We start from the raw sequence: 16572 nt of genomic DNA on the forward strand, positions 1-16572 counted from the left end.
ACAATATGTCTATCTCAAATCCAGTGACCTTCAACTCTCAGTTAGTTGCTGGACCTTTCATCAGCTCAACATATTCTAATTGAAATTTTAAATTCAGATGCTCTATCAACAACTACTCTAGTTCTTACAAGTGTACATCTACTTATGTTCTTTTTCTCTCTCTCCCTCCCCTAACAAATCTAGTCGTTCACTATTTTAGCCCTCATGTTTCAAATATAAAAATAACTAGAACTATCCTTACTAATAAATGCCTAAGTAGTCGTCACGCTATGATGCCCTCACACCATCACAGAATGGCTGTGCGCACAGCAGGCGCGTGCAGGAAGGCAGGGCTGGGCTTGAGGCTGGATGCGGGGCACAGAGCTTGCCTTGGAGTTCCACCTCCTCCCAGCTCCGCGTGATAAAGGGGTCCCTGATTGCAGAGGATGCAGGCTGCGCTGAGGGAACCCCCCCACCGTGTACAAATTTCATGCACTTGGCCACTAGTCTGTATTATGAAAACCCAGTGGCCCTAATGCCGAAACGACCAAAGACTGCCGCGGGTGGGCGGAGCTGCAAGCACGACCCACGCAATATCATGCGCTGGGCTTCTAGTAATTGATAAAATGTTCACTAGGTGCCAGACACACTTTACATGTAAATATTTATTAACAAGTTTTGTGGAATTAGGATAAAATATTGTTAATTATAGCAAAAGAAGACTTAATCCTAAATAAAAGTAAAAAAAAATTTCCAGTTATTGAAAGTATTAGTATAAATAATTTTCACCTTTTATTTGATCTATTGAAAACAACCTTTTCCTTTAAGTCCTGGGCCAATAGGTCCAGAGTAATCCAGTGGTCACCAACCGTTGGATTACCTCACCAGTGGTCCATGAGGTCCAAAAGGTTGGTGACTGCTGGATTAGACTATGCAGCCATTCATGTTCTTACTTACTTACCATATGTACCAACTTTTCATATCCCTTCTTTTACCTCCCAAATTTTTGATTTGATATTCAATGTACATGTTATCCAAGGTGTTCTTTCTGCCTTGACAATCACATCTAGTCTCAAGAGTTTAAATATCACCTTTGCAGTACATTTAATCTCCATATCTAGTTCCTTCCTCTAGCCTCTCATTTCTATCAGTAGACATTTCAAATAAAAGCCCCATATCTTCCAACCCAATTGCCCAACTTTCCATCCTAGCCCCAAATGAGCTTCAACTCGAGTCAATGCCAAATCTTAGGGCATGAAAGAGAGAAAAGTATCAAAGCTCCCTATCTCCAACAAGACAAATTCCATGTCCTTAGACATCGTTCATGTGAGCTTCAGCAAGTGTTGCTTTCCCATGCATTTTTGCCTCTGCACAAATTGCCTCTGGAGATCAGGCCCCAGCTCACGCCCCCAGTCTCACAGCCTCGCAGCTCCGCCTGGCACTGCCCCCTCAGCTGCTCCACTATCCCACCTGCGGGGCAACTGATCAGGGCTGGGTCACCTACCTGGCTCCCTCAGCACCTGGGCCCTGCCCCTCACCACTGCCACTGGTTGCTGTTTGGGGTGATTGGCCCCCCACTCACACCCGCCTTGTCCTGGTGCTGCCCGCTCACCTGCTCCAACATCCCACTGCATCCAGGCTCTCCTTGGGGCTAGCAACACCTCCACTGCCGCCCATTGCCAGTACCGCATCACTGACACCCGCTATGTTCTGCGCCGCCCCCTGGTGGTCAGTGCACGTCATAGCGAGCGGTCGAATGACCACCCAAGGGGACAATTTGCATATTAGGTTTTAATTATATAGGATAAAGTCTGTCTCCCCCACTAATCTATAAGCTCCTTTGGAGCAAAGATCATGTCTATTGTTTATAACTACCCAGTCTGTGGTATTTTGTTATAGCAGCCCAAATGAACTGAAACATACTCAGTGGGTAGTCAATAAATATTAATTAATTAGCCATGAACAAAAAACATTTTTTTTTATTTTTATGGTTACAACTTCAAAAAGAATATTTCTGACAAAATTAGTGCATTAATAATTTATAAAAACAATTTTTAGATTTTTCCATAGGTAACTATAAAACCAAGTGTGTCAAGTGAGATTTCTTGAGTGTAAAAAATTGAGAATTAGAACACACTGAAAACAAAAATAAAATAAACAAACAAAAATCTCAGAATTTTAGATGGATTCTATTTATCTTTATCCAATTGCAAAAGTCTCAGAAATTCCACTTGGATGATTATTTGATAAATGTCTGTCTCCTCCAATTAATTGTAAGCTAATTATATATTCAGCATAATGAAACCAGAATGGTGTCAATCTACATACAGAAGACTTTATAGGAAATGGAGAATTTGACGCTAACACCTTTTCTCATTCCTGGCTTTCAGAAGGCCTTGTAACATTAAACAGAAATGATTGAATGTTCTTAATATGAGTTTCTCAAAGAATTCATAATACTTACTTTGCATAAATCCTGAAATAATTTTTTTTTAATTTGTATGTTACCAATCATGCCTTTAAGCTAATGGCTCTTGGGGAAAACTTAGCTGTAGAAAAATCTGTGCAGTTTCTATAACTAACATGATGTTATAAAAATAAATATTAAAACAAGAAGACATTATAAAACATTTCTCTCTCATAGTTATCTCCATTCTCCTTTCTGAAAAATCTCTTGCTTTGTATTTAAATTCTAAAGTAGTCCCTAGGAAGAGAAGTTGGTTTCATGTTCATTCATTAAAGTAGTTCACTATTTTGATCATTTTAAAATGCATCAAAATCAAGGCTTTCTATTTAAAAATGTTGGTTTCACATATATTGCTGAAAGAAGAAATCATCTGGGTATTATATCCTGTACCGGTGAAGTTAGTCTTCATAGAACCATAATGAAGATTATTTGAAAAGGGGGAAGATGACTAAGTTTGTTTTAATTCTCTCATGATTTCTGCTACAAAGCAAAACTATAGAGAACAGACATGCAGCAGTGAGTTGCTGGAGAATGACGGGAAACATACAAAGAAGATGGAAGATTGTTTCCCTTTATAGTAATAACATTGTTCCTTCAAAGCATCCTTTTACAATTTCCTTCCCTTGACACCACCCTTTCCTCTATCTTCATTTCTAAACCTCAGTCACTTAATGGCTGTACCCAATTTTTCCTATACTTTTCTATGAGCGATTTATCTCCCTCTCCTGTCATTATAACTATAAGGTCTTCTTGACAGAGTGAACGATCAATCTGGCAATAAGCTCTGAAAAACCCAGTGAGCTGACCAATGAGTTGTGATGTGATGGCAAAGGCAGCATAATGTGCTCTGGATGACTGAGCACTGAAACAGTCCCTAGTGTGCTGTGGATGCTAGTGATCTCTTCTCTAAGGACAAAACCCAATTGGCTAACCTATGGAATTAAGGGCCTGGTACAGGTTCTGAAGATCTTGTAGGCCAACACCAGACACATAAGAACTAACACTAACAATCTAGGGGAAAAAGCACACCGTTTAATCAGATTACTAGCTAGAAGCATTTAATTCTAACCCATAGCATTCATTATTACATGGTTCCATTACAACAGAAACACTGGAAATATTTCCTGTCCTTTCTACAGGTAATATGATACTTTGTACAAAATGCTACTGAGATGAGTACTAATGAAAAGCACAGACAATAATATATGAAAGTGCTCTTCAAACAGTAAAATCTTATACAACTCTATATTGTTATTAATAATATTCTTTCCAGCATACATTGGCCTCATGTGGAAAATCCTCCATCTTTATGAATACATTCAATATTCGAAGTTAATTTCTTTTGCTTTCCAGAAAGAAAGAAAAAATACAACAAAAGAAAAAATTAGGCTCTTTATGGAAATTTAATTATAAACATAGAAGAAATACTGTACGCCACAAAGAGAAAACAAATATGACAGGATAAAATATATGCTTAAATTAGTATATGTAGTGATATAACATCTCATATATCAAAGACCTAAAAAGCCAAGTATATAACATTTATAAAGAACAAGAAAGAGAAAATAAGTTGCTGAAAAAAAAATGTACATAAACACTTTCTAAGACAACACTCATCAAAGTAAATAAAATCTTTAAATGCATATTACCTCCTGGTAAATGGTATTTGTTTTACCCAAAGGAGATAAAAACGAGCACACACAAAGAACAAGAGAGAGAAAATTCACAGAACATTACAACAAGATGATTCACCATAAAGCTTTGAAACTTGTTTTATTATAAAATAACATTTTAAGTATGCTTACTGCTCAGTAATAGTTTGTTATATGAGGAGAAGGTAGTGGAAGAACAGTAAAATAAAATGTTATGAGAACGCACAAGGTCAAGGTACAATCCCTACTTCTCTTAACAAAAAATAATATGGAACTTAGAAAAACAATAGAAAAGACAGAACCACTGGGCCTACCCTCTTGCAGTAACTATGATTAGACTATTGATCAGGAACTAGTGCTGACCTAAATAAAGAGTAACCAGTACCCAAGATGACTCATGCGAATGTGCTTTGTTAACAATAAGCCTCACTTGTACGAGCTGCCCTCACAGAATGGACCTGTTTTCTTCCTGGATCTCTATTTAATGAACTAGAAAAACAGATCTTAAATAAATTTAAAAATTTAGTATATATGTCTGACTTTTAGACATAGAAGATCATTTTTCATAACTATGGAACCACATTTAATTGAGTTGTATTTGGGCCAATGATTTTTAAAACTATATCTTTTTTAAGTTAAAATGTTTAAAAATTAATAAAATCTTATACTACTCTATATTGTTATTATTAATATTTTATTAATTTTTTCATAGCAAAAATGAAGTAGAAATTCAGCTTCTGGATGACAAAAATGACCAAATTATAATTTAAAAGGCACTGGAAAGTCAAAAGAATTGAGTAAGTTATTGGTCTTATTTATCCATGTCCTCTATTTATAATTTGCTTCTGAACTCTGATGAGGAGAATTATATAGTTTCAAAAATACATTAATTCCCTGGCAGAAAAGCAAGAATATTCTCATGGATGCTAAACTCACTGGAAAGGGTAAGTATACATTGAAGAAAAACACTGCGATGATTTAAAAATGTAATATAATAATAACTATAATTATACAGTTGTTTATCTACATACATGTAAATATTTTAATAGTACCATATCATTGTGGAAAAATGAGCATGAACATGTCATTGTCCTTTTTAGTTATAAACAATGCATTCACTTCTAAAACTTTAAGCAGCTATTAAACTATATAACATTAAAGGCACGATTGAGTAGATAAGCAAAAGTTTGTTTCTGGGTTCTCTATTTTATTTCATTGGTTTATATGTCTGATGTTATGCCAGTACCACAGCTTTGGTAATTATAGCTTTATAGTAACTTTTGAAATCAGGAATTAGGAGTCCTCCAGGTTTGTTTGTTTTTTCCTTATTGATTAAGGTATTACATATGTGTCCTTACACCCTATTACCCATCCCCCTGCTCATGCCCTCACCCCCCTGGTGTCTATGTCCATTGGTTATGCTTATATGCATGCATACAAGTCCTTTGGTTGATCTCTTCCCCTTACCCCCACCCTACCTACCTTCCCTCTGAGGTTTGAAGGTCTGATCAATGCTTCTCTATCTCTGGATCTGTTATTCTTTCTCAAAATTGTTTTGATTATTTGGTGTCCCTTGAGATTCCATATAATTTTCAGAATGGGTTTTCTATTTCAGCAGTAAACATCATTGGGATTTTGATATGGATTCAGTGAAACTGTAGGTCATTTTGGGTAGTATTGACATTTTAATCTTATTAAGTATTGTAATCCATGAATATGAGATGTGTTTCTTATTTTGTGCCTTCTTTAATTTCTTTCAGCAATATTTTGTAGTTATCATTGTACAAGTCTCTCACCTCCTTGATTAATTTCTAAGCATTTTATTATTTTTATGCTATTCCAGATAAAATTGTTTCCGTAGTTTCCTTTTCAGATTATTCATTATTTATGTATAGTAAATTCTGTGCATATACTTTGTATCTGCTACATTACTAGACTAATTTATTGGTTCTAGCAATTTTTGTGTGTAAAATCTATATGGATCACATCATGTGCAAACAGAACATTATACTTCTTCCCTTCCAATTTAAATGTCTTTCCCTTCTTTTTCTTGCCTAATTGCTCCAAATACAGCTTCCAGTGCTGTGTTGAATAGAAATGATGAAAGCAGGCATTTTTGCTCTGTTTATAATCTTAGAGGAAATGCTTTCAGTTTCACCAATGAGTTCAATATTTTCACTATGGATTTTTATATGAGATTTTATTAAGTTGAGGTAGTGCCCTTCTATTCACAATTTGTTGAACGTTTTTATCATGAAAGGATGTTGAGTATTGTCAAATGTTTTTCTGCTCAATTGAGATGAGTATTTTATTTTACCTTTCATTTTTTTGATGTGGCTTATTACCTTTATCAAATTTTATGTTGAACTATCCTTGCATTCCAAAAATAAATCCCACTTGGTCATGGTGTATAAGCCATCAGGTTTAGAACTTTATGAAAAGATTTTTGATTACTATTCAATCTCCTTATAATTTATAAGTATATTCAAATTATTTTATTTCTCCATGATTTAGTTGTAGTAGGGTTTGTGTTTCTAGGAATGTGTTTATTTCATCTATGTTATCCAACATATTGACATACAAATGTTCATAGTATTCTCATATAATCCTTTCTATTTCTGTAGAGTTGATAGTAATATCCCCATCTTCAATTCACTAATTTGAATCTTCTTTTCTTAGTCCATCAAAATAAGACTGTCAACTTTGTTAATCCCTTCCATTTGATTTAGTTGATTTTCTGTTTTTCTACTCTATATTTCATTTACCTCTGCTCTAATCTTTATGATTTCTTTCCCTCTGCTTCAAGATTAGTTCGTTCTTCTTTATCTAGTTCTTTACATTTTAAAGTTAGGTTGTTGATTTGAGCTCTTCCTTGTTATATATATACTTGATATATTTATGGTAGCTTGAAATATATATATATATTTAATTGATTTTAGAGAGGAAGGAAGAGTAAGAGAGAGAGAAACATCAATGATGAAAGAGAATCACTGATTGGCTGTCTTTCTTGTGTTTTTTTTTAATTTAACTATTTATAGCAATAAATTTTACCATTTATTGCTTTTGCTGATGTCATAAATTTTGTTATGTTGTGTTTTTGTTTTCATTTATCTTTAAGTATGTTCTAATTTCTCTTGTGATTTCTTCTTTGATCCACTAGTTGCTTAAGAGTGTATTGTTTAATTTGCACAAATTCATGAATTTTCCAGTTTCATCCTATTACTGATTTCTAACTTATACCATTATGCTCAGGAAAAATACTTTGTATATCTATCTTTAAAATCTATTGAAAGTTAACTTATGGCCTAACATATGGTCTATACTGAAAAATATCTAATGTCCACCTGAGACAAATATGTACGCTGTTGTTGTTGTGTAGAATATTCTATGTAGGTCTGTTAGATCTAGTTAGTTTATTAAGCTCTCTGTTTCCTTACTTATATTCTGTCTGGTTGTTCTATAGACTATTGTGAATGGGGTATTGAAGTACCTAACTATTGCTGTAATACTATTTCTCCCTTCAATTATGTAAGTTTTTGTTTCATATATTTTCCTGATCTGACCTTAGATTTATGCATCTAATGGTTACATTGACAATGGTTACATCTTCTTGCTATATTGAATCTTTAACATATTTATTAATATATAACATGCTCTTCTGATTTTATTAAAATTCTCTTTCCATTGCTATTTAATTAAAAATTAAACTGAGATTCTGGGAAGACTATTAAAAAGAAAAAAAACTTTACATTTCATAATTATCTGTGTATCTAAATTGTGCAAAAGAAAAAAAAATACTGATGCTGATTTCAAAGCACCTCAATGTTCTATGATTGACTTTGGAACAAGTAAATTACATAAACAAAGTTATGATACACAACGCCTTTTTTTAACCGTTTTATATTTGAGATGGATCGTTTATTAGAGAGAGGAGGATGGAGAAACATAAAACATAAGTGTTAACTAGGGGATTCTAATGAGAAAAGGAATAAAATTCTAGACTATACCAATTTTCAGAATTGTCAAGTGAAATGTTTTACTATTATATTATTCATTAATATTTAATAACATCAATCATTAGAGTCAAACCCAGCGTTGTTCACACCAGCTGGAGAGAGCCAGCTACACCAAATTTCTTCCTAATGCTACATACACTCAGTGACATCAGGGTGGTAGCTTGAAATGGGCCATACTAGGAATATAGAAATCATGGAAATCTGCAAACAAAATAAATCAGGGGTTTTGTCTTTTTAAATCCACACCCTCTCCCGGCCCTCAGCAAGGTGTTAAATATATACCAGTGCAACACTGGAAATATCACACTCCAGAAGGTATTTTGATACAAAGGTCACTTAAATAGCTACATGATTTTTTAAGACAGAAACATTTTTCAAATAAAATAAAATGTAAAATGAAAATTTGCTTCAAAGAGGCCTATAAAAAATAACAGAAAGGAGCTCTTCCTGTAAGCTCCCTGAGATGACCTCTAAAAATAATTCGCTATTTGCTTGATTCAGAAAACTGTACAAAATCATTTAAATCAAGAGGTTCAAATTTTCATTTTAAGAAAGTCCATAAAACTGCCCAGGTCATCAAGGTTATGCCCAACCGGAAAGCCACCAAGTACCTTAAGGATGTCACTTTACAGAAGCAATGTGCGAGATTCCATTGTTACAATGATGAAGTTGGTAGGTGTAGGGCGGACACAGAGTCGGTGGCCCAAAGAGAGTGCTGAATTTTTGCTGCACATGCTTAAAAATTTAGAGAGCAATGCTGAACTTAAGGCTGTAGATGTAGATTCTCGATCATGAACACACCCAAGTAAACAAAGCTCCCAAGATTTGACGCAGAACTTAGAGACCTCATGGTCAGATTAACCCATACATATACTCTCCCTGCATGTTGACATAATCCTTACTGAAAAAGAGCAGATTGTTCCTAAACCAGAACAGGAGTTTACACAGAAAAAAAAATATGAAAAGAAAACACTAAATCTAGAAAATCTATTCCATCTGAAATTTTAATAGTTCTTTAAAATTGAATGCATCACCCTACAGGTGCTATAGCACTGGTTCTATCTCTTAGAAAAGTCCCTAATTTTTTCAATAACTTGAGTTAAAACAAAATAAATTAAACTCCTCTTCTCTGTTATCAATCAACCTTAAATATTTAAAGAGAGCAAACATATAGTCTCAGGACTTTCTCTTTTATGTTTACTCTCTGTTAAAGATTATAAAGATTTTTAAGTAAAACAAGTGAAATACTGCTAATGATCTTTTTAAAAAAATCCATTATACAGCACACAATAAATTTTTTATAAAGAAAATGATCATATATGATATCATGAGAACTTTGGAGAATCTAGTAATTATGAAGTATTAAAATTTTAGAATAGTAAAATAGATAAGATACTATGCATACTTTGAATATTTATAAACACAACCTTACAACCTTGGCCTGATGTTTATCATAACCTATTTTGCATCAGTTTAGATCAGTTCACTTTCTCTGCCCTAGTGTCTGTTCCTTCAGCAGGTTTTTTAATTACTTCATCAGACTGGGCCTGCCATTCTGAGGCTGGAATCATAGGAAAGTCGTGGGCCAGAGTAGGTACCTCAGTAGCCAAGGACTTTCCTTTTATTGGTGTCTCCAGTTTACTTGGACTTTTATATACTCACTTAAAAATCATTACAAACTAACCATGTTGTAGACCTTGTACTAGGCAATGAAGACATAATGGCAAATAAGATAAATATGTTGATGACTTCATGGAGAGCAGTCTGCTGCAAGAGATGTCATTGAACAAATAACCTCATAAAAATTACAATTATAAATTATTGTAAGTGCTATGAGAGAAAAGTATATGACTCCATGAATGTGTAACAGAGAGACTCACTTTCTCTGGAAACTCAGAAAAAGTTTCCCTGATAAAATTAAATTTGACTCAAGACCTAAGAGATGATGATGAGGAGAGTTCCAAGCAGAAAAAGGAGTACTTTTCCACTTCCAGACATGTTGGGTCCTTCTTTGCTGAAATTTTTATTTCTATATTTGCTGTCTCTTGGCATTTTTCTCTTGAATTTTATTGTATTAGCTATCAATACTGATCTTCTATCCCCATAATAATAACAGCAAATATTTATGGTACACATACTACATGGAAGATAACATTCTAAGCAATTTATATACACAAACTCATCTAATCCTCAGAGTGACTATGCTGAGGTAGGTTATATTTCCCCATTTTATAGATGAGGAATCTGAGGCATAACCATGAGAAGTTACTTGTCTAAAATGACGAAGCTGCTGGTACTAATCTTGCATGTTCCCTATCTCCTTCATAACTTATCACTCCAAGCCACCAAGCTAAATTAGCACTACTAATGGAAAAGAATACCAAATCTCCTATATCCTCCAAACTGCCACCATCTTCAATTAGGCTGGATCATGCTTATTTTCTCTAGTTTTCAGAAATTAGGAATAAAAAATTGACCATGGTAGCCTACATTCAAACATCTCCAGAAACAAGGAAAATTTTCTTAGAAAAAGTAATACATTCTTACAAAGTGATTGATTCAGAAAATGAAATAATAAAAACTGGTCAAGGAGAAAGAATTATATTTATTTAATTCCTTCTCCACCTCTCAAGGGAGATCAAGAGGAATTTTTTTTTCTTTTAAATCAATCTCATGTTTTGCATGTATTTGCAAAGCTAAAATAATATATAGTAAATTGGCTAGGATGCAGAAGAAACTCCCAAAATCAATTATTTTCTTTAGGGAAGCATCTTTTAAAAAAATTTTTTTAAAGGAAAAAATTACTATTAGGTGACCAAGGCCTCACTCAAAACTGTATCTACATTTTTTTAAGTTCCTGTTATAACCAAAAGTTTAATTTACAATTCACCATTGAAGGTGATGTGAAAAACAGTAATTAAGTGGGCGATTGATACGAGTGTGTGACTCATCGCTTGCAAAGGAAAATGATTTTGGGGAAAAGGCTCAGGAAGAGAAAAAGCAAATAATGGATTCTGCAAGAAATGCAGACCTTTCCTGTCCAAGGACTGTCACCAGTTCTTTATTACTTGAAGATTAAGGGAATAGTGAATAAAGCTGTCTGCCAGACAGCAGAAAAGGTAAGAAATAACATTGTCTCTAAGTGTACCTCACATAAAAGTATTCAGAAGTACATTCATAAAATTAAACTTTATATAAAAAATTACTAGAAAACCCAACTCAAATCTGAACGATGGAAATGTCAAAATAAAGCAATATTACATTTGTCAGGAACTTGAACAGAATGAAACAGCAGGGTAGGTCAAGTTGTAGGTTGTCTATAATTTTATTCCACTTTGTTTTAGAAAAACCACAGATCCAATACTGATTTAGTAGGAGACTTAGTGGCGTTTGTTTGTATTTGGTTGTTTTTCTACTTCATGGGTCAGTGTAAAATAAATTTGTTTTTCACTATTAGGTTTCACCAAATTTATGCCATTTCTTTCTCATTCCACAAGCCATTTAATTTAGTTTTACTTCTTTACTAACTGCCCCACCCTTCTCATATATATCTCAAATATCTATAATAATAAAAGTGTAATATGCTAATTAGACCAGACAGCCAAACGACCTTCCAGATGTCATTCCAGATGTCCTTCTGGATGAAGCTGCAGCAGCAGGGGCCAAGGCCGAGGTGGTTAGGGGCAATCAGGCAGGCAGGCGAGCAGATAGGGGCGATCAGGCAGGCAGGCAGGCAGAGTGGTTAGGGGTGATCAGGTAGGCAGGCAAGCGGTTAGGAGCCAGTGGTCCCGGATTGCGAGAGGGTGCAGGTGGGCTGAGGGACGCCCCCCCCCATGCACGAACTTTGTGCACCAGGCCTCTAGTATCGTATAATAGAGACCCAGCATGCGAAATCACACAGCCCTGCCCACCCACCCACCACCCTGCTTTGCTTGCAGCCACGCACACCTCACCACGCCCGCTGTGCCTGCCACCCTGTCGGTCACCAGTCTTGCTGCAATCGGACCCTACGGACCGAGGTGATACATGCGTTCTGGCCACTGGCCTTTTATAATATAGATATTTACATATACTTTATAAAAAAAAACATTTAGGTAAGGATATTGTTATCCTTGCATTATGAATCTTAAAGACAATGAAGAGAATTTCATTTTGATGAAGTCATATTTAACAGGTTTTATCCAACTTAATTTTTTAAACTTAATTCTTTAACTTAAGTTTTCATATGTATTGTAGAGTCCCTACTATGTATGCAACAGCACTGAGCTAGATGTTTAATACATATTATCTATTTAAGAAAACTAGGTTTATTTTGTTATATACTGCCTGAAGATAATGAAACAAAGTATTGTTGTAAAGCAACCTAAGTCATATGACTGATGGACTTATACATGAGCAACATACAGGCATTCTAGCATACCTTATGCATATAGCTCAGAACTTAGTTCATGAAAGCTGTGCGATCTAATTTGAAGAAGTCTCAAAAAAAATTAAGAGCTCTGTGTGTGCATGATCACACATGCATGTTAGATAACAGATTCAAACTTGGGCAGTTTAAATAAAGAAGCAAGGTATGACTTTTAAAATGAAAATGATTGATTTAGATTATAACAGCAGTTTCTAGAATAAGAGATATTTCTGAAGTCAGCAATATAAAAATTATCAGCTTTAATTATAAATAACATTTGAAAAAAATTTACTATAATCAAGATTTTTTTTTTTCCATTTGTAAATATGGGTAATTTTCAAGAGGTTTCTAACTTTTTGTTTTTTGCTATCATATCACCTAACGTTTTTGTGATCTCTTTATAGATATTAAAGCATTTTCATATTTCAGGCCTCATATAATCCTGCCAGTAATACTATAAGTAACTCAGGTACAATTATTAATATTATGTATCAATATTAACACTATGGGTAGTATTAATACCAGATAGTCAAACATTATTCTAGATTTTTTTCTGTGAAGGTGTTTTGCTTTTTTTTTAAAAAAAAAGAGATTAACATTTAAATTGTTGGATCAGGTAAAGCAGATTACCCTCCATAATGTGGGTGGGCTTTATGAAATCTAATGGTAAGCTTTAATAGAGCAAAGGCTGACTCCTGGAACAAAAGGAGTTCTGCCAACAAACTGCCTTTGGACTCAAACAGCAACCCTTATCTGGGTCTCCAGCCTGCCAACCTAATATGCAGATTTTAGACTTATTAATACTCTATAATCATGTGAATCAATTCCTTAAAAATAAATAAATCTCCTCCCCTCCCCTCTCCCCCACTCCTCCCTCTCTCTCTCTCTCTCTTTCTCCCTCTCTCTCAGAAAACATAAATTCAGATCTTTACTTTTGCCTCCAGTCATTCTTGAAAAGATGCTAAAATTCTCAAGGAGATGAAAAGTAGAATTCAGTTTCCATAGCCTACCACTTAGCCAGTCTAATGTTCTTTTTCTTTTAAAATACTTATCTGACAAAACTAATCAGCTCTGGAAAACAGTTTGGCAGATCCTCAAAAAGTTAAGCATAGAGTTGTCATCTATTTCACACCTAGGTATATGCTCAAGAGAATTGAAAACATATTGTCCACACAAAACGCTGTACATGAATGTTCATAGCAGCATTATTCACAGTAGCCAAAATGTAAAAACATAAATGTCATAAGTTGGAGAATAGCTTTTTTAAAAAAGTGATACATCCATACAACAAAATGATTCAGGGATAAAATGAAAGAGATACGTGCTACAATGTAGATGAATCTCGAAAACATGCTAAGTAAAAAAAAGCAGATGCAAAAGCTACATATTGTATAAATCCATTTATATCAAACTAGAGGCCTAGTGCATGTATTCGTGCACCGGTGGGGTCCTCAGCCTGGCCTGAGCCCTCTCACAATCCAGGACCCCTCGGAGGATGTCGGACTGCCGGTTTCAGCATAATCCCCACAGTTGGGCTGAAACCGGCAGTCCGACATCCCCAAGGGACATAGCAGTGCTTGAAGCAGCAGGCGGCTGGGGAGAAGCCCAAGTTGGGTTGGGCGCCGCACCGCTCCCACTCATCCTGGCACCTGCTCATCCTGGCGCCGCTTGGTAGCACTGCCACGAAGGCAGGAGGGTTCACACCACAGCAGCTGTGCTTGCTGGCCAAGAGCCGGCTTCTGATTGAGTGGTGCTCCCACTGGGAGAGCACACTGACCACCAGGGGGCAGCTCCTGTATTAAGTGTCAGCCCCCTGGTGGTCAGTGCGCATCATAGCTACTGGTCAAACGATCGACCAGCCACTTAAGCTTTTATATAGAGAGATGTCCATATTAGGCAAATCTATACAAACAAAAAAAATAGATTAATGGTTTTCAGAAGTAAAAAAAGAAAAAAAGGGGGGGAGACAATAGCCCAGTCTGCATGGCTCAGTGGTTGAGTGATAACCTATGAACCAGGAGGTCAAGATTCGATTCCCAGTCGAGGCACATGCCCAGGTTGCAGGGCTCAATCCCCAGTGTGTGGCATATAAATGGCTGCCTATCAATGATTTTCTCTCATCATTGATGTTTCTATCTCTCGCCCCCTCTCTGAAATGAATAAAAATATGTTAAGAAAATTTTTTTAAAAAGGAAGACAATAGGGAGTGAATACTTTCAAGTATGGAGTTTCATAACAGAGTGATGAAAACATTCCTGAATTAGGCAGTGGTGATCATTGCAAAATCTTGTGAATATGCTAAAATCCATTGAGTCACACCACTTAAAATTGAGAATATTAAGATAAGCAAATTATATCACAATTTAAAAAATAAAAACAAATCAACTTACCTGCCCTTTTTGTGGTGCCAAACAACGAACAACTTCATCCACCATTACTGGAATATGTAGTTTACTCAGAGCTTCGGAATCTCTGTCTTGAGATCTGTGAAACTCATGAGCTCCATCTTGATATGTTTGCTCCTGGGACTCATATTCATCATATCTTTCTGATGTAGCATGTATCCTTTTAACACCTAAATTAAATATGCCAGCTTCCAACCAACATGAAAGACATTCTTTATAGGTTCTACGAAAGTATGGATAGCGAAGCATTCTGTAGGTCAACAAATCTAGAAAAAAAATTTTAAATATCATGATTGTTGGATTTTTTAAAAGGCTGCTATAATACTTGGGGAAAAGCAAATTAGTATACAATATTTACCACACAAAAATGTGTTAAGACTCATCATCTCAAACAAGTGTGGGTGAGTAATCTCCTTATACAAAGCAAGGAACCCAGAAAAATTTAAGAAACAATCTGAAAATGTAATTTTTAATGTAGCCTAATTAACTCCAAGACCATTAATGTTTTAACCATCAGAAATGTGAAAATTAATTATTTAGTTTTTATTTTTCTGAAATATAACTTTTTTGAATTTTAATAGAGTCTAAAGAGCAAGTTCAAAGCATTAGAACTGTTTATTGGGAAAGATATCTGGATGACCAAACGGATTATAAATATTATCCTATGTTAGGTTTAGGTGGTCTTTTATTTCAAGCTCTTATATTTGTTTTTCTCATAATACCAAGACTTCATCTTCAATTTAACTTTGAGAAAAGACTATGCGTGTACATCTCAAATAAAGGGAGGTGTTCAGTGTACCAGAAAAGTAAAAATCTCACAATTTTGCCATGAATACTCTCTGATATCATGTCACCATGACATGTCACCATGTCATCACTTCATTTCATGAAGTACTTTTCAATCTAAACCAACCTATCTAATAAAGAGGGAATATGCTTACTGACCCTCACCATTGCAAAGATGGCAGTGCCCACAGCGAATATGGAGGGAATATGCTAATTGACTGCCATGCCCTCAAAGATGGTGGTGCCCACAGTCACAAGATCGCAGCGCCCAGTCCCCTCAGGTCCGCTGGGGCTGCAGGCGTGCGGCAAGGCCAGGCCCGCCTGTGCACCTGCCTCCGGAGCCCCCCAGTCCCCTCAGCCCCCCAGCGCCAGTCTGGGGCACAGGTAAGCCTCGGCTTTCAGCTGCCCAGCTGCCCAGGCCCGGCCCAAGGTGCAGGTAACCAAGGCCGGCTGAGGCTTGCACTGCCGGCTGTGGCAGTAGCAGAGGTGGATGGGGCGTCGCCTCCCACCCCTGAGGGCTCCCAGACTGTGAGAGGGGGCAGGCTGTGCTGAGGGACCGTCCCTCCTCCAGTGCATGAATTTTCATGCACTGGGCCTCTGGTCTATACTAATAATAGAGGAATATGCAAATTGTCTGGGATGCCTGCTTCGAGTCACCAGGCCAGCAGCGGGTTAGTGAGGGACGACCAAACAACTGAAGAGCAGGCTGCATGGGGCAACCGGGTAGGCAGGGGGGTTAGTGAGGGATGATCAAATGACTGAACAGCAGGCTGCGTGGGGTGACCAGGCCGGCAGCGGGGGCAGTTGGGGGCAAGCAGGCTGGCAGGCGGGGGGGCAGTTGGGGGCGATCAGGCAGGTA

The 16572-nt window shown here is 36.2% G+C and overlaps 1 protein-coding gene across 1 annotated transcript in view; it reads right to left on the reverse strand.

Moving 5' to 3' along the window:
• METTL15 (methyltransferase like 15) overlaps positions 1 to 16572 on the reverse strand; it is a 174906-nt gene that overhangs the window by 153696 nt on the left and 4638 nt on the right. The window contains exon 3 of the mRNA XM_006753944.2: positions 14913 to 15193. Within this exon, the coding sequence (XP_006754007.1) occupies positions 14913 to 15176 (264 nt within the window). The 5' untranslated portion in view covers positions 15177 to 15193. The remainder of the gene's footprint in view (positions 1 to 14912; positions 15194 to 16572) is intronic.

This window comes from Myotis davidii, unplaced genomic scaffold, assembly GCF_000327345.1.
Source record: "Myotis davidii unplaced genomic scaffold, ASM32734v1 scaffold330, whole genome shotgun sequence".
In the NCBI taxonomy this organism is placed as follows: Eukaryota; Metazoa; Chordata; class Mammalia; order Chiroptera; family Vespertilionidae; genus Myotis; species Myotis davidii.